A 25,499-nucleotide genomic window follows, 5' to 3' on the forward strand; every position below is an offset into this window, starting at 1 on the left:
GGTCCCTGCCTGGGGAACCATCATCTGATAAGGCCTAGAGGCCCCTCCATGCATGAAGGGAGAAGTTTACAAGCTGGGGTCTTCTCCGGGGTTGGGGCCCCCAGTCAGGAGGAACCTGCGGTGTGTGAAGGGGGAGTCCAGGGAGGGGATAAGGAAAACTGAGACCCAGATGCCCCCATCACATGCTGGCCCCTGTCACCCTTTGGCACCTATCTCCCTCCCACATAAGCTGGAGGTAGGGCCTGCCCGAGGAGGAGCCACAAATTTCCATATTGATATGCTTTGTGAGGTCTCATTGAAGGGGACTGGATGAATACCAAGCCACCTGGGTAGCAGCGGGCATGGTGACTGAGCCCCTTCTCCCTAACAAGACCCTGGGCCTGGGGTGGGGCCAAGGGACTAAAACGTGCCATTCTGGGTGGGGAGGGGCTAGGACATTCCTGGGTCTAGGGGAAGAAGAGCAGGAAATGGTTGAAGTGGGAAAGGAACACCCCTTTCAGGAATGGACTGGTTCCTAGAGGCAGAAAACTCCCCAGTGGGGGAGGGCTGGTTAATGCCTGGCCCCATCCACCTTTCCCTGATCACAGCAAGGTAGGCGCTGCCCTCTCCCCAGCCCTCTCCCTGGCCTTTTTTCTATGCACAATCATTGTAAGGGCACCCGCAGGCCAGGCAGAAGCGGGGGAGGCCCTTGGGGCACCTGCGATAATACCAGAGTGGAGCGTAGCCTAAGACAAAAGCAGAGAAGGGCAGGGGGTAGGGGGTGGAGAACATTCCCCCATTTCTCTCACCCGAATATCCCAGAACCCAAACCAGGCCTATCTCCCCTGGGCTAACCCACGGAACTCGGCAGGGGGAAGGAGGGTGCGCTCAGATAAACACAACCCCCAACCAACCCTCTTGGTTTTGCAAACTAGTAAAATAGCTAGAAAGGACCTGAATGATTCCCAGACCCCTCTTCTGATTTTCACCCCTGAGGATCCTATAGTCTGGGAGACTTTTCTTCCAAACAAGCCTCACTTCTTAAAGAATAATTCATCTTCCCACATTAAATTAACTCAAGCTGAGCTTCTGATCATAGATAAATGCTACCAAGGCCTCAAGTTAGCTTTTAGGGCTTGAGGGTGATGGGATATCTGAATTATATTGGAGCGTCTAATACACAATTCTCAAGAGCACTCCTGGGCCCCCATGCCTGCCTCCCCTGATCCTTAGGGATCCCAAGTTGAGAATCTGGTTCACTCATCCAGCGTCCTGTTTTACTGAAGGGGGAACACCCACAGAGGTAGCCAGCCCAAAGTCACTGGGCCAGTTGGTGGCAGGGTGGGACCAGAGCCCAGGTCCTTCGGGGTCCCACCAGAACATTCCCAGCACTAATGCTTCCCCTTCCACTCTGTCTCCAACTCCAGGAACCACTAGCCATGATTGAGGGGCTGATTTCCCTCCCTCAGCACAATTCCGGGTGATTGTCCCCTCCAGGTTCTTTCTTTCTTCCCTAACCGGCCCCCACCCTTGCCCACCCCTGCTTCCCATTCCTGGTCCCACCTCCTGGTATTTACTACATCTGTGCCATCCTTAGTCCCCTGCCCCCACTCCCCACTCCTTGCTTCCCCCAGGAGGGGGAGGAGACCCCAAGCTGGGGCTTCTGTACTGAGACTCTTTTGTACACCACAAACTTTTTGTATATTTTTAATTTTGCTGCGACATGAGATATTAAAAGTCATTTCAGTACGTGCTGCTTGTGTTCTATTGCTTTGGTTGCTCTGGGCCGGAGGAAGGAGGGAGAGGGAAGGAAGGCTATCTTCTGGCACAATCCCTAAAGAGACAAAAGCATTTGGTTGGCACCGGAATAGGAGAGTACACAGAAGTCCCTGTTGATTGGACAGTGCCTCAATCAATCAAAGAATGCCCCTCCCCACCACGTTTTTAGGGACTATCTCCAATCTCTTCATTTTACAGATAAGGGGGGGAAAGGTGCGGCTGGGGGCAGACTTGTCAAGGGTCCCAGAATGAATCCGAGACAAAATCAAAACCCAGACTGAAGTACCTAACGGCACTAAATCAAATATTTGTTCAGCACCTACTATGTGCCAGGCGCTCTTCGAGGTTCTGTGAACAAGAAAGATAAAACAAGCATGGCTGGCGCCTGGGCGCCTCAGTCGTTAAGCGTCTGACTGCCTTCAGCTCAGGTCATGATCCCGGGTCCCAGGATCCAGCCCCAAATCGGGCTCCCCGCTCAGCAGGAGAATCTGCTTCTCCCTCTCCCACGCCCCTTGCTTGAGTTCCTTGACTGTCAAATAAATAAATAAGATCATTTTTAAATTAAAAAATAATAATAATACAAGCATGATCCCCACCCTCATAAAGCTTACCTTCTAGTGAGTTTTGCCCCTAAGAGTTCTCCTTTGCCTCTAGGGTTTCCACCCTCTATCCAGTGGTTCTCAAACTTCGAAGTGCACAGAATCACTTGAAGTAGAGGGGGTTTCCATCTCCCGAAGAGAGGTGGACAGAGTTTGCCTGGAAGCCTGCATTGTAAAGGCTCTCCAGGGCATTCTGGTACAAGGGGTTTGAGAACCTCACTTTGGGGACCACTGCCTTCATGCATCCTTATCCTCTTACAAATTCTATCACGACAGTTCCTTGCTTTAGAATGTCCATGGTTCCCCAGGGCCTTCAGGATAAAGATTGAAACCTTTGCGTGAGGCCAACTTTTCACTCCTGGACCCCCCAATACTTCTTGGTCCTTATCTCCACCTAGCCTCTCCAAACCATTCATCTTCCCATTTTCGTGAGCCTCTCCTGCCTGCCACCCAGTAGCCTTTCTCACTAGTCTCTCCTGTAGTTGGAGCCCCATTCCTAGGGACCCCCATCCCAAGTGCTCAGGGAATGTAGCCCCCACCTGGCCCCAGGAGCCAAGTCACAATTAGCCCAAGACCTCGGTTATCAAAACGCGGTCCCTAGACCAACATTACCAGGAAATTTGTTAGAAATGCTGATTCTCAGGCCTGACCCAGACCACCTTATCAGCCACCCGTGGGATTAGGTGGAGAGCCACATATTTTTATAAGCCCTTCAAGTGACTCTGATACTCACTCAAGTTTGAGAACCCCTGGTCCAAGATCATTTCTCTGACCTAGGGTTGGTGGGAAGCAGGGGCATGTGACTCAATTCTGTGAGGCAGAGACAGCTTTGGTGGTCCCCAGTATCCATGCTTCCCTCTGTCTATAAAGGAATTTTTAGCGGGGCCCTGTGGCCCCCTGGAATAAAAGACTACATTTCCCAGCCTCCTTTGCAGTTGGGTGTGGCCAAGGAAACAAGAGTTAGTCAATGGGATATGAGCGGTAGAATTTTGTACTACTTACCCAACATCCCTTTAAAGGGAGGGGTTGTGTTCTCCCTGGCAGGGTTTACCCTTCCTATCAGCTGGACGGTAGCTGTGTTGAAGGTGAGAACAAAATCCCAGTATGGCATAGCAACAACATAGGAAGCCCCTGGGTCCCAGACCCAGCAGTCCCAGGTATGCTGCCCTGAACCACTTAGGGGAATAGAAGAGAAAAACTTCTATTATGTTTAAGCCGCTGTTATTTGTGTCTTTGTTGCACCCAAAATATATCCTGGCTAATACATCTGGCTCCTAGACTCCTAAGGGAAGTCTTTTGAAGCATCTGTGGGACAGGCATTCCTTCACAATAAAAAGACACTCAAGACGGGGAAACACTTCCGCCTCATCAAGGGTTGATGGAGTCAAAAGCAGGATAATGATGAATGACATCATGTCTGTATTATTCCAAAAGCCACTGCAGGCATCTGGCCAACTGTATGAGTTTGTTAGGGCTCCCATAACAAAATGCCACAGCCCGGGGGACTTAAAGAGCAGAAATGTATTTTCTCACTGTTCTGGGGGCAAGGAGCTGAGATCAAGGTGTCGGCAGGGTTGGTTTCTCCTGAGGCTTCTCTCGTTGGCTTGTAGATGGCTGCCTTCTCACTCTGTCCTTGTGTGGTCATTCCTCTGTGTGTATGTGCCCCTGGTACCTCTCTGTGTGTTCAGATTTCCTCTTCTCAGGATACCGGTCAGATTAGATTAGAGCCCACTCGACAGTCTCATTTAAATTTAGTTACAACTTTAAAGGCCTTATTTCCAAAAACAGCTACATTCTGAGGTACTAGGTATTAGGGTTTCAACTTATAAATTCGGGGGGCATAATTCAGCCCATAACAGCAGCACAGTAAAAAAATGTATGGGACTTGGGTGTCTGGGTGGCTCAGTGGGTTAAGCCTCTGCCTTCAGCCCAGGTCATGATCTCAGGGTCCTGGGATCAAGGTCCACATCGGGCTCTCTGCTCAGCAGGGTGCCTACTTCTCCCCCTCTCTCTGCCTGCCTCTCTGCCTACTTATGATCTATCTCCATCTCTGTCAAATAAATAAATAAATAAAATCTTTTTTTAAAAAATGTATGGGACTTGATGCCGTTTTGGGCTGCTCAGTTAGCCAGCCCTGAAATCACTTGCCTTTGGACTTCTTGTCTTGAGAGGTAATGTATTTTCCTTATTGTCAAAGCCCTTTGATTGGGCAGTCTAATCTCTGCAGCCAAAAGCATCAAACCCAGGCACTGTGTGTTTGCTCAGGCTGTGTCCTCTGTCTACAGTGACCTTCCTTCCATATGTCCTTCAAGGCTTGGCTTGGATATAACAGGGCTTGGTGAATGGCTCCTGATTCTGCCTTCCCCAGACAAGTCGCTTGTCCTGTCTCCAAGATTTTGCTTATGTGTCTTTCCCGCTAGCCTGATTGGGGTCAGCATATATGCTGACCACCTGCTGCCACATTCCCGCCTCCCGTCCCATGGCAGACATTGATACTCAATCCCTTTTTCCTGCTGAGAGTAGATCTTGTTTTTATAATCTTCTACATAGAGCTGTAGGCAGCCCCTGCCAATCCGCTGAAGGAAGCTTCAAAGAAAGAAATCCTATTTGCCACAACTGTTCAGTCTTTGAGAGCAAGGACTTTGTTTTACTCATCTTTTTTGATTCAAAAGTTAGTTTTTTAAGATTTTATTTTTACGTAATTTCCACATCCAATGTGAGGCTTGAACCCACAACCTGGAGATCAAGAGTCACACACCCCCCCGACTGAGACAGCCAGGTGCCCCTAATTTTTTTTTAATTTTTCAAGTTTTTATTGAAATTCTATTTAGTTAACACATTTATAATATTAGTTTCAGGAGTAGAATTTAGTGATTTGTCACTTACATGTAACACCCAGTGCTCATCACAAATGCCTTCCTTAATACCCATCCACCATTAGGCTATCCCCCCCACCTCCCCTTCAGCAACCCTCAGTTTGTTCTCTATAGTTAAGAGTCTCTTGGAGTGCCCGGGTGGCTCAGTCAGTGAGGCATCTGACTCTGGATTTCAGCTCAGGCCATGATCGCAAGGTTGTGGGCTATGGGATTAAACCCCTCCTCTGACTCCACACTCCGTGGGGAGTCCAGTCAGGATTCTCCCTCTCCCCCTCTGTCCCGTCCCCCACTCGTGCATGCACACTCACGTGCCCACGCTCTCTCAAATAAATCTTTTTTTTTTTAAGATTTTTATATAATTGTTTGACAGAGAGAGCGACAACGAGTGTGGAAACACAATTAAGAGGAGTGGGAAAGGGAGAAGCAGGATTCCCACCGAGCAGGGAGCCTGATCTGGGACTCGATCTCAGGACCCTGGGATCATATCCTGAGCTGAAGGCAGATGCTTAACCAACTGAGCCGCCCAGGCGCCCCTTGAACAAATAAATCTTTAAAAGAAAGGAGTCTCTTATGGTTTGCCTCCCTCTCTTTTTTCCTTTCCCCTATGTTCATCTCTTTCATTTCTGAAATTCCACATGAGTGACATCATATGGTATTTGTTTTTCTCTGACTAACTTACTTCACTTAGCACAATACCCTCTAGTTCCACCCACATTGTTGCCAACAGCAAGATTTTGTTCATTTTTTATGGCTGAGTAATATTCCACTGTGTGTGTCTGTGTGTATACATATGTACATACACATATATACAACTTCTTCTTTATCCTCACAAGCTAATTGTAATCATCAATGTTCCTATCATATATGCTTCTATTCCCATTTAATCCCTGCAGCAGCCTTATGAGACAAGCACATCATCATCTTGCTTTTGACACATGAAACTCTGGGGCTCCGAGAAATCACCTGTTCAAGGCCATACACGTTTGAACCTAGGTCCACCTGTCTCTGCCAACTTCCACTGACATTTACTAAGCGCTTGACCTGTTCGTGGCCCTGGCATGGGCATTACAGGCTATGCAAAGAGAGTTTGCTATTTCTAGCAGCATTCAGAATGCTTCTTGTCCTATTTGATATTCCCAGCATTCCGGTGACACCTGAAGTTCGTTCAAGGAACAGAAGTCCTTGTTTTACAGATAGGGACACTGAGGAATTTGGCACTTGCTCAAGGAGTTAAGTGGGAGTATTGGTGTCTGGAGCAGTCAGGAATTGGGTTGCACATCCTGGCCTCTTCCTGTTGGCCTAGCAGGCTGTGGAGAGCTCACTTCCTGCTACTGGGACAGGACAGCCAGCCGGATACAGGGGAGCAGGAGGGAGAGACTCTGTGAGCTAGCACTAAGCAGCTTAGATCATTTCCCCTCCCCCAGAGGGAGGGAGGGGGGAAGGCAAGTGGGGGAAGGCAAGTGGTTGGAGGTTCCAGTGCCCTCCACTCCCAGAGGTAGTGGGGAGCTCTTTCTCACTCCAATGGGCACTGAATTGGCACAATTGTGCTTCTTTCTCTCTCTTTCTTTCATTCATTCTCTCTTTCTTCCTTCTTTTATTTCTTTCTTCCTTCCTTCTTTCTGTACACTTACGCTTTCAGAAGAAACTTTCTTTAAAAAAAAATATTTTATTTATTTATTTGACAAAGAGAGACACAGCAAGAAGGGAACAAAGCAGGGGGAATGGAAGAGGGAGAAGCCAGCCTCCTGCAGAGCAGGGAGCCAGATGTGGGGCTCCATCCCAGGACACTGGGATCATGACCTAAGCCAAAGGCAGATGCTTAATGACTGAGCTACCCATGCGACCCCAGAAGAAACTTTCTTTTTTTTTTTTTTTAAATATTTGTTTAAGATTTTTTTTTTTTTTTTTGACAGATCACAAGTAGGCAGAGAGGCAGGCAGAGAGAGGAGGAAGCAGGCACTCTGCTGAGCAGAGAGCCCTATGCGGGCTCAATCCCAGAACCCTGGGATCACGACCTGAGCCGAAGGCAAAGGCTTTAACACACTGAGCCACCCAGGCACCCCCAGAAGAAACTTTCAAAACAATCCAGTGCATGGGCCCCTGCACTTCACGATTCCCAACTGCTTTCTCATTCACAGTCCGGTATCTTTCTCACCACACCTCTGACTAAAGGGCAGGGCATCTGGGATCATTGTTGTCATTGGAAATATGAGGAAGTTGAGGCCCAGAGAGGTTAAAATAAGCAAACTGCCCTAGATCATACAGCAAATCAGTCCAGAACTGGGGCTTCCAGAACCCATGTGACATGGCAAGGCATGGATGGGTCAGTCGGAAACTTCTCAACTGTCCTGGGTGGGACCTGCTGAGCACGCTGGCCCTAGAGGTAGGGAACCAGGCTTCAGATTCAGACTGACCAGAAATCCCGGGTCCCCCTCTTATAAACTTGATAACTTTTTTTGGGTCAGCCTCTGCAGTTGAGCCTGATTTTTCAATCTATATAATAGGTATAAGGATACCCCAATATTGTAAAAAATAGGAGAGATGACGTATGTAAAGTATGCATGTATGTAAAGTGCTCAGCATACAAAGAGAAACTTGCCTTGTTAATATTCTCCCAAGAGACAGTAAAACAGCCCAGGACACAAGGACACATAGATAGGTAAATAGTTAATATTTACTGAACATTTCATGTGTGTCAGGAGCTCTTCCAAGTGCATTTAATCCTTACAAGGTCACCATGAGGTCAGACTGCTATTATGCCCATTTTATAGAAGGGGAAACAAGTGGATAAGGGACTTGCCCAAGGTCATCACCCTAGTAAGTGACAAAATCAGGATTCAAACTCAGGCAGCCTATCCTCAAAGCCCATGTATACTGCTGTCCTTAATGGTAATGATTAATATTTAAAATCATAACTTGCCTGGACACAGTATTCCATAATTTAGGAAGCATTTCCCTCTCCACTCATGCATTTATCTCTTACCGCAGCAGCCAGAGAGGGAGGCAACGTTTATTTCTACCTCATAGAGAGGAGGGGGCAACCAAGACGGTACAAGAGGGAACTGCCTTGCCTTGCCAAGGTCACACAACAAGGTCAGTGGCAGAAGTAGGGTTGGAATTTGGGATTCTCGGACTCCAAATTGGGGGACTCTTCCTAGCCTTACTGGATTCCCAAGCCCCCTCAACAGCAAACCTTCTGGAGGGAGGCTGGAGGCATTCTCCCTGGTCAGTTGCTCTGGCTGGGCTTCCTTTCACTCTTCAGCTGGAGGGGCCCAAGCCTGAGTCCTCCACCCACTGTCTCCGGCCCCCCACCTCTGCTCACTATCAGACAGGAGGGGCAGGAACTCCGGGGCTGGTGGAGTTTCCGACCAGGCAGGAAAAAGAACAAAGGAACTGCATGGGGGCGGGGGGGAGGTGGAGGGGATGGTCAGGAGGGTGGCAACAACGGAGGGGACGCTTCGCCATGGAATATGAAGTCAAGAAAGGGAAAAAGGTAGGTGGGAGTTTGGGAGGGATGCAGGTAGAGAAATGCCCCTGGAGCTGGTAAAGTGGGAGGCCTGGGGTGGGGGTGGGGGGCAGGGACTGGCATGGGTAGAGTCTTTCTTCTCATCTGAAAAGACTGTCCTTCCAACCCTTGGGCGGTCAGACTTTTGGGCTCAAGCTCCCTAACCTGTCTCCCCTACTCTCAAGTGGCGCCTGCCCTCCCTGGAACAGACAGACAGACAGACAGACAGATACCTTCCAAGGAAACCCAGACAGACAGATTGCTGGGAGATACTCCCAACCTGCTTCCAGGGCTTTCCTGGGGTTTCTTCAGACCGAGAGCCCAACAGACACCCAACAGACCCATTCCTCTGCTCCTCACCTCCCCAAACAGAAGGACCTCAGCCAGAGCAATTCTGTGCTACAAGACTAGCTATCAAGGTGGAGACACCTACCTGCTCCCCTGCTGGGTTCCAGCCTGCCCCCTCCCCCTCTTTATGTCAGGACAGCTCTGTTCTGAAAGCCTCAGTCTGAGGGTCCTCCCCTTCACCCCCTAGATCCTCACCCCTCCTTACTGTCAGAAGTTTTCTAGTCTGGTTCCCTGGGCGCCTCACCTGGCTGTCTTTGCCATTCAGGGGGTCCCTCAGATTCCAACTCCCACACCCACCCAGCCCTCTTCTTCCAAGAAACCCAGATCAGGCTGGTCTAAAGGGTTCATTCATCTCATCATTCAGCCGCAATAGACCTCACACATCTCCAGGCTCACACTCAGCCAGCCCCGGGGTTTACACATGCTAAGCCCTCCGCCTGGAACGCTGTTTCCCAGATCATTGGTTCTCATTTCTCAGAACGTCCAGATACTTCATCTAGGCTCCAAGATCCTGGTTTTAAGATACGAGCTGGGCCTGTATCAGAATCACCTGGAGCTCTTGTTAAAACATAGATCGTTGGGTCTCACCCCCAAGCTCTGATCCGGTAGATCTAGGACAGAATGGGAGAATGTGCATTTCTCTTAAGTTCCTTGGTGCTGCTGAGGCTGACCCAGGACCCACACTCACTGAGAACTGCTCTAAAGAGGGGCTCACTCTTGACTGTGAGATTTAGATTCCGTTGGGCTGTGCTGGAGCCCAGAACTGGCTTCTTGAACCTTGCTGTGGGTCATTTTTTATGCAGGTATCTGTGGATTCTCCTGAAATGTACTTATTAGCCATTTCTAATTTGGCGGAAAGTACACAGAATAGCGTGACAAATATCTATGCACTCACCACTCAGCCACATTGAATCTTTTTTTTTTTAAGATTTTATTTATTTATTTGACAGACAGAGATCACAAGTAGAGAGGCAGGCTGAGAGAGAGAGAGGAGGAAGCAGGCTCCCCGCTGAGCAGAGAGCCCGATGCGGGGCTCGATCCCAGGCTGGGATCATGACCTGAGCCGAAGGCAGAGGCTTTAACCCACTGAGCCACTCAGGCACCCCAGCCACATTGAATCTTAATATTTTTCTTACTTGCCCCAGCCTAGACCCACACCTTCAGCCTGGGCCTGGGCCTTAGTAGGCCCTCCACGCTCCCCTGGGTGTTTAGAATGGAGGTTTTAGAGCCAGACTGCTCTCATGATTCTACCACCACTACCTGGTGACCTTATCAGCTAGTTCCCTCTCTGAGGCTTAGTTTCTCCATCTATAAAATGGGGATCACAAAGGTACCGCTTCTGCAGAGTCTATGAGAATTAAATTAGGTACTATGTAAAGAAGTCAAATGTCCAATGGGGAAGTGTTCGGAGAAAGCCAGTTGCAGTTGTTACTGTTGTTTTCCCCCACAACTCCCTGTCCCCCACCCCCCCAACCCCTGTTCCCAGGGCTTTGTATCCCCCATCCGGAGGCTGGTGTTCCCCAAGGCTGCGCGCCGGGCTGCCTTTCGGACCAGTGTGAGTCGCCGGCCCCTGCACTCGATGCCCCTTTACCCCCCCGACTATCTCATCGACCCTCAGATTCTGCTGTGTGACTACCTGGAGAAAGAGGTCAAGGTACGTGTGGGATGAGGAGAAGGGCACGCAGACTCTTGGGGTGAGGAGTAAAGGAGGGGTAAGGTTTTCATCAACTCTCTTAGGGTCCCTGGCTGGGTCTGAAAATGAAGCCAACAAACACAGATGAGCAGGAGAAAAGCGTGCACATTTTATTAAATGTTTACATGTCCGTGAAGAGCCTTCACAAGAGAATGAAGACCCAAAGAAGTGACCAGAGCAGGAAGCTTTTATATCTTCTTGACAATAAACTTATGAAAAACTGACAAAGCAGAGGGGTTTGGGCTTGGGGAGTAAAAGGTGAAGAAATAACAAGGTTTGTTTATACAGCTTTCTCGGCCCTAAATTCCCTATGTCTGGTGAGAAGGAGGTCTCCCTCCAGGAACAGGGAGGGGACGTTTCAGGTGGGAGATTATCTCCTGCTTTCAGGAAAGAGGGGTGGGGGAAGGTCAGAGTAACTTCCCACTTCTACCATTTTCTTCAGTTCCTTCAAGCTTAAGATATTCCATATTTTTTTGTTATTATCACTATTAAAATTACTCTTTATTTAAGAAAAAGATATTCCATATGCCAAGATGCCAGATTTTGGTGTAGCGTGTTCTGGATCCCATCAGGAGGGACTGTACTTCTCTCCCTCACACCAAGCCCTGACCAGCCCTGTCTCACATAGGGGAGGCTCAGGGAAAAGAGAGCTGGGTTCACGCCAGCCTAGCTCCTGCTTTATGCTGAGGACCTTAAGCAAATGACCTCCACCCTCTCAGCCTCAGTGTTTCCATTTCAACATAGGGAAGAGAGATGGGCAAAGCCATAGCTTCCTGTGAGATTTTACCGACAGTGGATGAACTTGTTAAAGGAACCCAGTTCAGCAAGCCAGAGGGGACTGAGGTCATGCAAGGGTTTTACTACTATTTCATGAGCACCAGTGGAGAATCCTCATTATCCAGGGAAGGTTGGTATGGGAGTAGGAGGGTTAGATTTGGCAAAAACGGGCTGCCAGTTTAAATGTGGATTTCAGAAAAGCAGTGAGTACTTGTTTAGTATTAATATGTCCCAAATATTGTATGGGACTAAAAATACTTTTTTAAAAACTTAAAAAGTATTCACGGTCTATGTGACATTCAAATTTAACAGGCATCTTGTATTTCACCTGGCAACCATATGTGGAGGGTAGAGCTAACCAATAAATCTACTTAAAAATTGGGGACTGAAATTTCATAGAGAAGAAAAGAAGAAAAAAGTTTGATTGGTAGAATTCACCTAGAAGAACAAAGCTAAAAATAAAAAAAGAGTTAATTTCTTACATTGAATAACATTAAAGTTCGTGATGACATTAAGTTATAACTGAGAATGAAGAATTATTGTGTTGGTTTAGGGCATCATTTTGGGGGGTCTGGCTTCTGTGTCCACCTTAGTAGTTATTATCAGGTTATTATTAATTCAAATAGTTCTACCTCAGTCTATATACACTGGGTCAATGAGGAGTTCTAGGCTATTCCAGGCTTCAAGGTGACTTCTCTGTGCCCTTCTCCCACCTCTACCTCCCATGTTCTGTCCAGTTCCTGGGCCACCTCACCTGGGTTACCTCCTCACTGAACCCCTCCAGCCGCGACGAGCTCCTGCAGCTGCTGGACACGGCCAGGGTGAGGCCCTGGGGAGGGTTAGGGCTGGGTCTTGTCCCCTTCTTCCTCTCCCACCCGAGCCCTTCCGGAACCCAAAAGATCCAACCCACCCTGCAGCAGTTGAAGGAGCTGCCGCTGAAGACCACGGCGGAGCAGGACAGTATCCTGAGCCTGTCGGCCCGCTGCCTGCTGCTCACCTGGCGGGACAACGAGGAACTAATCCTGCGCATCCCCACGCATGAGATCGCAGCCGCCTCCTACCTGCAGGACGACGCGCTGCACCTGCTGGTGCTTAAGACCGGTACAGCGAGTGGGGCGGGGCCGGGAGGTGAACCGGGAGAGAAAAAAACCAGCGTCTAGTTTTGGGAAAGGCGTGACCCGGAGTGGGGAGGGGTGGGCTGCGGAGGGTGGATGGTGTGTGATGGAAAAGGACTGACTACACTACCCTGAGATTAAGGCAGGCCATGGCCATACGCAAGAAGACGCGGCCCCAGGTTGAGGTTGAGGTTGAAGGGTGGACCGCCTGATCCACCGGCCTAAGGCTGGAAGAGCCCAAATTCTGGAACCTAAAGTTAGAGCGCGTGGTGAAGCAGAGCCCGGCAGCCGCGCGCTGGGAGCTCGGGAGGGGGGCGGAGTCTGAACTGGGGGCGTGGCCGCATCCCGGGGAGGCGGAGCTCCCGGCTGGGATAGCTGTGGGACGGGTCAGACCGCGAAGAAGACTAGGGTGGAGCCGAGGCCGGGGGCGGGCCCCAAAAGTAAGGGACCTCGGGGGGCGAATCTGGCCTAGAGGGCCAGGCGCCGCTGGTCCCCAGCGGGTCTCGGGAGGGGGCTCTTAGCCAGGATCTCCTGACCGCGGTCCCGCCCCTCCTAGGTCTGGGCGTGGACCCGGTGCCAGCCGGCGTAGACGCCAGCCCCGGCGGCGCGGGGCGCGACCCGGGCCAGCCGGGCGCGGCGCCCGAGAAGCGGCGGGGGGGCACCACGGAGCGGCGCCACACCATCTGCAGCCTGGACTGGCGGATGGCGTGGGGCGGAGGTGCGAGCGCGGAGGCCCGGGCCGGGGGCGGCGGCGGCGGCAGCCTGGAGCGCCAGCGCGCCGGGGCGCGGGCGTCGGGCAGCTGGGAGCGGCGGCAGACGTTCAGCGGCAGCTGGGAGCGGCGGCACGCCGGCGGCGGCGGCGGCGCGGGCAAGCCGGGCGGCAGCTGGGAGCGGAGGCAGGCGGGCGGCGGCGGCGGCAGCTGGGAGCGGCGCCACCCGGGCTCCAACCCTCTCGACCCGCAGGATCCCAGCCCCGACGCCTACTGCAACCTTGTCATCCTGGCCGTGGCCAACAGGGTGAGCCCGAGGGCACCCGGAGCCCCTGCGCCCTGCCTCCCCCGCGCGTCGAGGGGATTTGGAGGGCGTCGTCCTCCACCCCACCCCGCCCCGTTCCTGGGGTCTACCCTGGCCTCTTCCCTTCTTCCTCCTGAGGCCCTACCTAGGACTTCGGGTTCTACCTGTGCGCTCCAGACGCCAAAGGGTTTCTAAATCTGCAGCCTGGACGCCTCCTCCCCTTGCCATCCCAATGGGATGAAAACTCAAAACAGCCCAAACAGATTTGATCTAACCCCCTTTCCAGCCCTGCTCCTTCTCCCGTGTCGTCAATTTCGGCACAACCACAGTAACAATCACGAAGACACTCATTACCAGCACGAATGGAATGCCAACCTGTGCCAGACAAGGAACCAGCACGAACACATTTCACTCTCTCACTAACCCCTAGAGGCAAACATCACAACCATCCTCATTCTATAGAGGAGGAAACTGACACCCAGAGGCTAAGTAACTTGCGGAAGGTCACACAGGAAACTGGTGGTGGTGGTTTCCACACTGGGACCCAGGATGTTCAGAGCCTGTACTCTTGTTAACTATGGCAGTCGTTCAAGGCAGAAGCCTTCCATTCTTGCCTCTCCTCCCCTCCCTCCATTCTCCATATTCACCTTGCTTCTATTCCTTTGACCATCTTTATTGAGCACCAGCTTTGTCCTAGGCATTGGGCTAAGTGCTATGGACACAGAGGTGAACAAGACATATTTGGGGCCCTCCCTTAGGGAGCTCACAATCTAGAGAGACCTTCAAGTCCTGAGCTGTCTAAGCTTCTCCTCTAACCCAAGGCCCCCAACGCCTCCCCCAACTCCATACCTACCCTAGTGAACAATAATCTCATGGTGTTTAAAACACTGAGAATGCCCCAAATTTTATCTCTCAGCAAATCTCCAGACTCCTTTCTCCAATTGGCCTCTCCATTCGGTGGGCTAATGACCATCTCAATGTCCCAACACATCTGAGGCTAAGAGCCCAGTCTTCTCCCCCAAACCTGCTCCTCCCTTTGTCTCCCTGTCTTGATTAATGGCAGCTCTGTCCTTGCCTCATTCAGATCAAAATTTGGCAGTGACTTGTGGCTCCTCTTGCTCTCACACAACACACATCCATTCTGTCAATAAATCCTGTTGGCCCTATTTTTTAAATATAACCCAACCTATCTACTTCTCGCCAACCCCCAGGTCCACACCCCATTTTCTATCATTCGGGTCATGCATCTAGATCACGGGTTTGGCTCTTGCTTATAATCTGTCTCCCATCCCCCCACCAACACACACAATCAGAGCAGTTCTGTTAACATGTAAGTCACAACATATCACTGCTCAAAATCTTCCTGTGGCTCCCCATCTCACTCAGAGTAAGAGCTGATGTCCTTACAATTGCTTGTAAGTCCACCCTCCACCCACCTTATGGTGGTGGCTGAAGCCCATTTCCTCTCTGGACTCCTCTTTCTAGGTCCCCCTTTATGCATTTCATTCTAGCCAGACTGGTCTCCTTGTAGAGTGCAAAAGACCTGTGCATTCTGGATCGTTCACTCTGTTATCTCTGACCCCTAAAACAGTGGCTGGCACATGATAAATATTGAATGAATGGACGAAGAGATAGGGATTATATTACTATACCTTGGGACGGGGACCAAGAAGAAAACAAGCAGATTGCAGTGATAATGAGAAAGGAGATCCACTTTCCAAAGAGAAAGTGAGTTTGTGCCTTTTAAACTGAAATGTGAAGGGGAGGAAGGAGTGAGCAAGGCAAATTGGCAGGAAAATGAATTTTGGGCAGAAGGAACAGTGTGTGCCCTGTTAATCTCACTGCACTGTGAGGGCTTTAGGGTACAGACCTCATCTAATTCACCCCGAGACCCTAGAGTCTGGCCCAGTGCCTAAAATGGGACTAAATGAGAATTTGCAAAATGAGTAAATAAAGAGTTGTTTTTCAGGAGTATCTGATTCTCTGACCTCCTCTCCAAGGCCTTGGTCCAATGGAGGGCATAGGAGTTAGAGTAAAAAAAAAAAAAAAAAAAAAAACAAACCTGAGTGCTGGTGCGGCACCTGGGTGGCTCAGTGGGTTGGGCCTCTGCCTTCGGCTCAGGTCATGATCTCAGGGTCCTGGGATCGAGCCCCACATCGGGCTCTCTGCTCGGTGGGGAGCCTGCTTTCCCCTCTCTCTCTGCCTGCCTCTCTGCCTACTTGTGATCTCTGTCTGTCAAATGACTAAATAAAATCTTAAAAACAAAAACAAAAACCGAGTGCTGGGGTACCTGGGTGGCTCTGTCGGTTAAGTGTCTGCCTTTGGCTCAGGTCATGATCCCAGAGTCCTGGGATTGAGTCCCACATCATGCTCCTTGCTCAGCAGGGACACTGCTTCTCCATCACCCTCTGCTGCTCTCCCTGCTTATGCACTCTCTAACTCTCTCTCTCTCTCTCTCATGCTCTGTCAAATAAAAATCTTTAAAAAAGAAAAAAAAACCCGAGTGCCAATAATAACCAATGCTAAGAACTTGCTGTGTGAGCTGGGTGAGTCACCTGACCGCTCTAAGCCTCAGTGACTTTAACTGTAACAGAAGGATCTTCCGTGTCTGTTTCATAGGGTTATTGTAAGGATCAATCCTGCCTCTCCTGGGTTACATTTTAATCCATACCCTGAGCTTTCTAGAGGCACAAAATAGGAAGTGGTACCTGAAGATGTTCTCATCGGTGATTGTCTTTCTGGGTCTCTTGCTTAAAGACATAAAGAGGTAAATTAGAAAGGCAAATTCTTCTTCAAATTTGCAGTCTTGAGAAACTTTCACCCAAGAATTGAAATTCCTGCCTCCTATCAGAGACTGAAGTTTATGTATTTATCCTACTTCCATTTTTGCCCTGGGTGCCAGGAAGCTCATACCTAAATATGGCATCCAGTAGTAGTAACTATGTTGAGCCTAAAATTTTTATACATGTAATTCTTCCTCCTCCTAGTATGTATCAGGAGTCCTGGGTTCTAGTCCTGGCTAATGACTTCACTTCTCTGAGCCTCAACTTCCTACTGGCAAATTTAACTAAACTGGGGCTTATTTTATTTTATTTTATTTTACTTTATTTTTCAAGTAGGCTCCATGTCCAGTATGGAGCCCAGTGTGGGGCTTGAACTCATGGCTGTGAGATAAGAGAACTGAGCTGAATCAAGAGTTGGATGCTTAACCCAGTGAGCCACCCAGGTGCTCCTAGGGCTTATTTTAGATAAACTTCAGGAGGTCCTACGAATCCCCTAGAAATATGGGGTGCATTTTTCAGAGCAGAAGACTTAGAGTTGCTGCTGGACTCTATAAAGGAGTCCAAAACTTAGAGGATGGCCATATAATTTTGATAGGGAATGCCCTCCAAAGTGCCCATAGGTGCGTGTATGGCCCCACAAGCCTCCTGACACTGTGAAAGGGGGTAGGGGTACCCTGGCCGCTGGAGAGGTCCTGAGCACTCTGTCTTCCTCCCTGGGCCAGGATGCTGCCGAGGAGTCCTGTGCCCTCATCTGTCAGGTCTTCCAGATCATCTACGGGGACCAGAGCATTGAGTGCGTGGACCGGGCCGGCTACCACTACACGTCCACGCCCGAGCGGCCGTGGCTGTGCAGCCGCAGTGAGTATGGGAACTCCTGGCTGCCCTCCTCCCTGTGAAACAACTCATAAGGCTGGGGAGGGGGGCTGCCCCAGGAATCAGGGCCAATGATCGCCTTTAGGGGTCCTGATCTCTACCACAGTTAAAGGGTCCCCCCCCCCACTCCTGCCGCCCTTATGTAGTTAAAATAAAATGTCGGTTTTCACGATGACCTCCAACTTAGCTTCTTCACAGATGTTCTGGCTGCCAGATTCAGAATGAGCTCCTCAAAACTGAACTTTTCTCCCCGCTTTCATTTTTGATGCCCTTGCTTTGCAGAAATCCAAACATATGCACTTTCTGGTTCCTGAGCTGTCTGACTCCACCAGGAATCTAGGTCAAACCCAAGATCTTCAGACCCACCCTTGAATGCAATCAAGGGCTAGAATGAGAATAAGACTAATAGAGGCATTTATTGAGCACTCACTGTGTGCCAAGCACAGTACCAATGTGCCAAGTCTTATTTAATCCCCATAGCAACCTTGTCGGTCCTATTCGCATTATATCCCCTGTGCCTAGCACAGGACCAAGGACATCACAGATGCCCGACAAGTATTTTTTGAGTAGATGAAAGAACTCTCTGAAGCCTTATGATTCCAGTTTTACAGATGAGGACATTAAGGCTCAGAGTGGTCAATAAATTGTTCAAGGTCACACAGTGAGTAAATGGCAGAGTTGGGATTCAAACCCAGATGTGTCTGATTTCTTTTTTTTTTTTAAGATTTTATTTATTTATTTAACAGACATAAATCACAACTAGGCAGAGAAGCAGGCAGAGAGAGAGAGGAGGAGGAAGCAGGCTTCCTGCTGAGCAGAGAGCCCGATGCAGGGCTCGATCCCAGGACTCTGGTATCATGACCTGAGCTGAAGGCAGAGGCTTTAACCCCCTGAGCCACCCAGGCACCCGAGATGTGTCTGATTTCTAAAGCTTCTATCTGCAGCAGCCTTAGTCCCATGCTGCCTTCAAGGCCACTAAGTGAATTTCCTCAGCCACAGCCCCCTCAGTGTGCTCCCTTCCTTCATAGCTCCAGCAACAGAGCTCTTTCCTTCTGGAGGCATTCCTATCTGTGGGCTGTGGTTATGGGGAAGCTGGGATGGCTCATCAGCTCTCACAGGATGATGGGTAAATTAGATAAGTCAACAAATATTTCAACTTCATTCTATTCAACAAATATTTACTGAAGCACCTGCTATCACGAGGATATACTGGGGATTAGAACCAGACGTGCCCCTGCTCTCACAAGGCTTGCATTGCTGTGGTAGGCCCACAGTAATTAAATAGTTGCATAAATAAAATGTAGCCACACATTGTACTCTGAGAACACAGACTGAGGAACCCGCCTCACCTGGAAAGTCACTTCCTGAGGAAGTGACACTGAGTGAGCCAAGATCCGAAGGGTAAGGCTAGTGGATTCAGAGAGTAACAGGCCTAGGTAGAGGGCAAGTTCTCAGTAAATAGTGCTTCTATCCTCTCAAGATTTGGGGTTCTTTCCCTCAAAGTTCTTCTTTTTCTTGCCTCAAACAGTTTTCAAAACATTACCTCACCTGTTACCTTACCTGCTATTCCCAAGACCCCCTGTGAGGCAGGCAGGAAGGTGGTGTTGTCCCAGCCTTGGGGAAGTTGAGGGCGAGGAGAGGGGGTGAGTTGCCCCCCAAAGGCTGTCTGTGTGTTGGTGGTGGGGGTAGGAATCATGGTCAGAATCTTCCAGCCGCTGCCTGATTTCACTCAGGGTAAAAGCTAATACCCTTACGGTTGCTTACAAGCCATCCATGCTCCAGCCACCAGCCCAGCTGCAGGGAGGGGCTGAGGTTGGGGCCTTAGGGAGCCGGGGATGTCGGTCCCTGGTCTGCGGCCTCTGACAGCCACCCTGTCTGCTGACCCCAGGTGAGAGCTGCCGCACGGATGGGACTTACGCCTATGACGCCGACTTCAGCTGCTGCAGCTCCTTGTGGGTACCGTCCTGCCCCCCCCACCCCTACACAATTAAGGTTACTCTTCTGGGCATTCTTATGCCCCTTGTGGGCAAGAGAGGGTGGGAGAAAATGACCCCACCTCGATTTGTGTTGACACCCTGGACTCTGAGGGTGGGGGGTAGGTAAACCGATCCCTCTGGGCTTTAGTTAGCTCAGAGGATCCAAACCGAGACTCTGAGAGGCCCAGGGGAGGGCCAGAACCCAGAACAGGGCCCACGTAGGCCTGTAGTTCTCTGCTCGTCTTCCAGACATAGTGGCCTGCAGAGCCCAAATCAGAGCTAATACCAAAAAATGACTTGGGTTTACTTTAGTTTTAATTCCATGTGGTAGAAAACCCTAAAAAAGGTAGAGCTTTAAACAAGATAGCTTTTTTTCCACCTTGTCTCTTATATAAAATAGATCAGGTGTTTATGGCCTTATGGTCAACAGGGGTCCAGGCCTCTCTTCTCTCCCCTCCTTAGCACTTGTTCCCATCCTCAAAGTCACCTCATGGGCCAAGATGATGGTCAAAGCTCCTGTCATCACAGTGTCCTCCAGGGGCCTCAGTAAAGAGCTTTGCTGGGAGTCCCACCTGACAACATCTGCTTATGTCTCATTGGCCAGAACTTGGTCACGTGGCCACCACTAGTGGCCAGCAAGGCTGGAAAGTGCAGCATAACAAACTCACCCAGGAACATTGTTCAGGGTTCTGTTTAGTGTGACCAGCCTGCCCCCCTGCCCCCTCGCCCTTCCAGCCTTGAGGGCATTCCCTGGACATGGGAATTTCAGTACTAACACCAGGGAAGTCCCAGGCAAACTGGGGGACAAGTTGGTCATGCTGGTTCTGTTACTAAGGCCTTAGGCTTGACTGGTAGCAATCTCTGCCTGTAATATACGCCTGACCTCCCCTCCCCCGCCTTTGGCGGCAATATATTCACCTTCTTAATACTGTGTGCACTTGGGCCGGTCCTTAAACAACCTGGTATCTGCCAGAGAGATGGCAGTCATGATAACGTCTAACCTTTGAGCTTGCTGTGTGCCTAGTGCTGTTCTATAAAGCACTTCATTTAAAAAAAAAAAAAAAAAACTCTACCGCCAATATGGGGCTTGAATTAACCACCCCAAGATCAAGAGTCACGTGCTCTACCAACTGAGCCAGCCAGGTGCCCCAAGCACTGCATTTTTTTTTAAAAAACGCATGTAGCAACATTACAGTGGCTATTGTTCATTTACTGCTTATAGTCCACGACTCCAGGTGCTGTACAGACTTCTCTAGTTCTTGTGACAGCAATTTTTGTCATCCCATTTCACAGATGGAAAAACTGAAGAATAGAGAAGCTAAGCAGCTTGCCAGGGTCAAACAGCTAGTAAGTTGTAAGCCTGAGATTTGAACCTGAGCAGGCTAGCTCCAGGTCCACATCCCTTAACCACTATGCCACACTGCTTTTCTGGAGGTAATAATGCAAGATGGTTCTGGAACAATTTAGAAAACAGGAGGCAGGTTAACTTTTTTTTTTTTTTTTTTTTTTTTTGAGAGAGAGAGCAAGGGGTAGAGAATCTTTTAAATCTTTTATTTTAAAAAAGATTTTATTTATTTATTTTGAAAGAGAGACAGAGCACACAAGCAGGGGGAGGGGCAGAAGGAGAGGGAGAGAGAGAATCCCAAGCAGGGGCGCCTGGGTGGCCCAGTGGGTTAAAGCCTCTGCCTTCAGCTCAGGTCATGATCTCAGGGTCCTGGGATCGAGCCCCACATCGGGCTCTCTGCTCAGCAGGGAGCCTGCTTCCTCCCCTCTCTCTGCCTGCCTCTCTGCCTACTTGTGATCTCTGTCTGTCAAATAAATAAATAAAAATCTTTGGGGGAAAAAAAAAAAGAATCCCAAGCAGACTCCAGGCTGAGCTTGGAGCCTGATGTGGGGTTCCATCCCACAACCGTGAGATCATGCCCTGAGCTGAAATTAAGAGCTGGTGGCTTAACTGACTGAGCCACTCAGGTGCCCCAGGTTGAATTTTTATTAAGCAAGATTTCTTGAGTATCTTTCCTGCACCAGAGACTGCTGTGTGCTAGGGTTACAGTGGGGAGCCAGACAAGGATGAGACCTGTGCTTGGCACTGAACAGGTACTTAACAGACGAAGAAACCAAGGTCCTTCCCTTGCATGGTTTACGGCGCAAGTGCAGTTAGAGTGTCTGACACAGAAGATGATGAAATCATGATTTAATAGAAATAAGCATTAATGGTAAGCATGAAAGAGAATAAGCACCTCAGGATGCTGAGAGAGAGGCCATGGGAGCCTTCCACATATGGGGAGTTAGGAGGACCTCTCAGAGCTGATGCCACTTGAACTGAGACCCAAAGGAGGAAAAGGGAGGAGCACCCTAGGCAGAGGGCAGACAGTGCAAGGGTTCTGAAGCAGGATGAAGCTTGGTGCACAGCAGCCAAGAGGCCACTGTGGACATTGATTGGGGGATCTGGAAAGGCCTCACATGTCATGATTGGACTTATGGGTTTGTGACCACATTTGACAGAGGATTTAACCCAGTTATCGGGAGGGGGGTCAGGGAAAATGTTGTCGAGAAGGTGACATTTAAGCCCCAGTGATGAGTAGGAGTTAGATGAGCAAAAGACAGGGGGAGAGAGGCATTTCAGGCAGAGGGAATGGCATGTGCAAAGGCCCAGAGGTGAAGAGGTACTTGGAGTCCTAGAGGAGTAGAGAGAAGGCAGAGTGGCCTGAACACGCAAAGTGAGGGTGCAGTAAGGCAGCAGGGAGACTCAGGGCCAGATAATGTGTGGCCCTAGAGGCCAAAATGGGATCTAGGATGAGGCCTCAGGCCCAGAGCATTGGTAGCTTTGCCTTCCCACCTCCACCTGAGAGGAGCTGGAGGGAGGTGAATGAGGGCTCCCCTTTCTGCCTCTCTTTGCAGCAATGGCTCCCAGGATACATTTGAAGCGTGTTATAGTGGCACGTCCACACCCTCTTTCCATGGCTCCCACTGCAGCGGCAGTGACCACAGCGGCCCGGGCCTCGAGCAGTTGCAAGATTACATGGTCACGGTGAGCTGGGGCAGGCAATGCGAACAGCACAAACAGAGGCCTGGAGACTGGAGAAATCACAGGGAGCATTTCAGGAATCGTGAATAATCCTGGACATAATTGAAGCCGACGTTGAAGATCAGGGCATGAGGTTAGGAAAGTAAACAGAGGCCAGCTTGTGAAAGCCTTAACAAGTGTCAGCTAGCATTAATTGAGTGTTTGCTGTATACCAGGCACTGTTCTGTGCACCCTTTATGCATTTTTTTTTAAATTTCAATAACCAAGGTGGGAAGTGCCACCATTATCCTCATTATATATAAGAAAAGTAAGGGTCAGGGAAGTTGCCACCTACCCAAGATCACAGAGCTGACCAAGGGGCCAGGATGTGAACTCAGGTAGCTTGAGTCCACATCCATGCTTACATGCAGCCCAGAGGATCTGGATGTCCCCCTCCCCAATAGGCCATGGGAAAGTTTCAAGGGAAGTCTTGGCCAAATATAGCCTTACAGAGGGCTTTGGGTCTTTTAGGCAGAGATTGGGTGGGGATTGCTCCCTGGGACTGATCTTGAATCTTGTCCCTGCAGTTGCGGAGTAAACTGGGACCTCTTGAGATCCAGCAGTTTGCGATGCTGCTGCGGGAGTACCGGCTGGGGCTGCCCATCCAGGACTACTGTGCAGGCCTGCTGAAGCTCTATGGAGACCGGCGCAAGTTTCTCCTCCTTGGTGAGCCCACCCCAACCCCCCCCCCCCAAGGTCAGCTAAGGCCCCTACATAGTCCATGACATTCCCAATCAGGCATCAGCTAGACGTGTTCACTCCTATTCTTCAGCCTCCAATAAAGCCAAGATCGTGGAATCCATCTCAGGGAGGAGAAAGGGGCAGAGCGGAAGAGAGACGTGCTTGCTGTCACGGCACATAAGAAGAGAGCACTAGGATAACCATTCACCTTCATAGCAAAACTGGGCGAGGAAGTGATTCTCCCCATCCACCCCACAGGCAGCTGAGGCTCGCAGAGGCTAAGGAACTTGTCCAAGTTCACGCTGCTGGTAAGGAAGGCTAATAATAGCATCAGGAATGATAATACTAATAAGCTAACAGGCATTTTGCAGTTACCCTCCTTGAATGCGTCAATTTTGGAAAATGGAAACTTATTGCCCCCATATTGCAGATGAGGACACTGAGGCTCCGAGAAGCAAAGTACTGAAGTCACATGGCTAATGAGTAGAGATGGAGGCAAAACGAGCTGACTTGTCTGGGACCCTCAGTGTGTGCCAGACACCTCCTCACAACCCTACCGGGAGAACTGGTGCGATTATCTGAGTTTTTCAGGCGAGGAAAGTAAGGCCCAGAATAGCTATTTAATGAGGGTCACAAAACTAATAAATGGGGATGTAACCGTTACAGTCACAACGACAAGCTAACCTCTATTGAGCGTTTACTCTGTGCGGAGCATTAGGTCATTATGCTCTGGCTCAGAGGTGAGGAATTTGAGCAAGGCCACCAGCCAGCGGGCGGAGCAGGGATTTGAACTCAGATCTCTGCAGAAGGTGGCTCCGATGTGGGAGGGGAAGGGCTGAACCTCGAGGAGTACCCCCTGCCTCTCGGCCCCGCAGGGATGCGGCCCTTCATCCCCGACCAGGACATCGGCTACTTCGAGGGCTTCCTGGAGGGCGTGGGCATCCGCGAGGGCGGCATCCTCACCGACAGCTTCGGCCGCATCAAGCGCAGCATGAGCTCCACGTCGGCGTCGGCTGTGCGCAGCTACGACGGCGCGGCCCAGCGACCGGAGGCGCAGGCCTTCCACCGGCTGCTGGCCGACATCACGCACGACATCGAGGCGCTGGCCCCCGACGATGATGAAAGCACGGACGAGGAGGCCAGGGACTCCCCGGGTGGGGGGGACGCGGCGGAGGAAAATTACCTGTAGCCGCAGACGAAGGGGACGGTGGGGCCGCAATCCCGGCTGCGTCTCACTGGCTCCTGCTTGTGAGACCCCGGGCCCAGGGACCCCCTCGCACCCGACGCGGACCTCCACTCCCCTCGGGTGTCCGTCCCTGCCCTCGGGGCTCCAGTCCCTGCAGTACCAAGGATGTCCTGCAGGGGGCGGGCCCCTAAAGTCTCGGGCAGTCGCGGGAGGCTCAGCGGGCCCCTCTGCCAGACCAGGATGGGCAGCGCCCCACTTTGTCCCGCTAGCCCCAGGCGCGGCCCCAGGACCGCTCATCTTCCCTCCCTCCCCTCCCACTCCCGCAACTTTCTGGAGGCCAAGGGAGGGATGAAGGGTGGGCTCCACCTGCTGGCAGACTGAGAAAGGAAGCCCCAGAGCCCAGGCAGTTCTTCCTCTCTCACAGTTTGAGAAATTAAGGTTCAAATAATGGGAAGGAACTTAGGGGAATCTCCTATTTCTCCTTAGAGATTACCTCAAGCTAACCATACGAAATAGCGTCGAGGGTCTTCTTAGGACTCTAAGTGTCAGGGTCGCCCCTCCCCTGATAGCAGGAATTAGATCATCAGTGTGAAACAGAGGTTTTTCTCTCCTGGCCGATGGTTGAGTCAGAAGTAGATGATTGGGGTCCCAATCCTGGTCCTAAAACTCTGAAGGAGTTGCTTGTTTAGATCTTGGATTTGGAGCCAGACAGACCTAGGGCTCCTGTCTGGTTAGTGTTCTCACCTCTCGGTGACTTCCATTCCCTAATCTGTCGGATGAGGTGGGCGCCTCCCACTTCTCAGGGTGGTTCTGGGGACTAACAAAAGTCAAGGTCTTGGGGCTGGGTCCAGCACCTGATAGGCACCCAATAAAAGCTGTTCCCTTCCACACCTAATACTTTCAGACTTGGTCCTGCCTGTCTTACCTGGGAGCAGTGGGGCAGGAACTGAGGAGAGGATGGGCTGTAAGAAGACCCTTGGGGAAGTTTGTGAAGAGGAAATAGGACTTGTTCCCCATGGCTCGGTTGCACCCTGGCTCTGGGCTCAAGCCCCAGATGAAAAGTCCCCCAGACTCCACAAGCTACCATCCCGGGAGTCCAGGGTAGCTGAAGAAACCTGATGGCAAGGTTGGAGAGGCAGAGAAGTCAGCATAAGGACAACAAGTAAAAGTAAAGTAAAAGCCCTGAGAGGAGACCAGAGACTCACACAGAACTGCAAAAATTTATTTGTAAAACTTCACAGAGCCTTC

General features: G+C 50.5%; 1 protein-coding gene across 5 annotated transcripts; it reads left to right on the top strand.

The window, feature by feature from the left end:
• Positions 1 to 8,644: 8,644 nt before the first annotated feature.
• Positions 8,645 to 25,148, top strand: CCM2L (CCM2 like scaffold protein). Of its 5 annotated transcripts, XR_007130154.1 has the most exons (11): positions 8,645 to 8,726; positions 10,573 to 10,740; positions 12,294 to 12,377; positions 12,474 to 12,657; positions 13,228 to 13,688; positions 17,191 to 17,326; positions 19,230 to 19,293; positions 22,219 to 22,348; positions 22,912 to 23,050; positions 23,157 to 23,373; positions 23,941 to 24,076. XR_007130154.1 is itself a non-coding variant. In XM_047746006.1 (10 exons), exons 1-10 carry the CDS (start codon positions 8,697 to 8,699, stop codon positions 24,252 to 24,254), a joined length of 1,710 nt encoding a protein of 569 aa, XP_047601962.1. In that variant the 5' UTR covers positions 8,645 to 8,696; the 3' UTR covers positions 24,255 to 25,148. The 5 variants fall into 5 exon arrangements, 4 of the variants coding, with proteins under 4 accessions (XP_047601962.1, XP_047601961.1, XP_047601964.1 ...); XM_047746006.1 differs by lacking the exon at positions 23,157 to 23,373 and having other exon boundaries at positions 23,941 to 25,148; XM_047746005.1 differs by lacking the exon at positions 23,157 to 23,373 and having other exon boundaries at positions 12,294 to 12,657; positions 23,941 to 25,148.
• Positions 25,149 to 25,499: the final 351 nt, after the last annotated feature.

This window comes from Lutra lutra, chromosome 9, assembly GCF_902655055.1.
Source record: "Lutra lutra chromosome 9, mLutLut1.2, whole genome shotgun sequence".
NCBI classification, from domain to species: Eukaryota; Metazoa; Chordata; class Mammalia; order Carnivora; family Mustelidae; genus Lutra; species Lutra lutra.

Excerpts from the sequence above, each read along its gene's own strand:
- CCM2L (XM_047746005.1), top strand. The coding sequence starts at position 8,697 with ATGGAATATGAAGTCAAGAAAGGGAAAAAG. Across the intron at positions 12,658-13,227 it reads CCTGCTGGTGCTTAAGACCG|GTCTGGGCGTGGACCCGGTG; the intron begins GTACAGCGAGTG and ends CGCCCCTCCTAG. Across the intron at positions 22,349-22,911 it reads TGCAAGATTACATGGTCACG|TTGCGGAGTAAACTGGGACC; the intron begins GTGAGCTGGGGC and ends TTGTCCCTGCAG.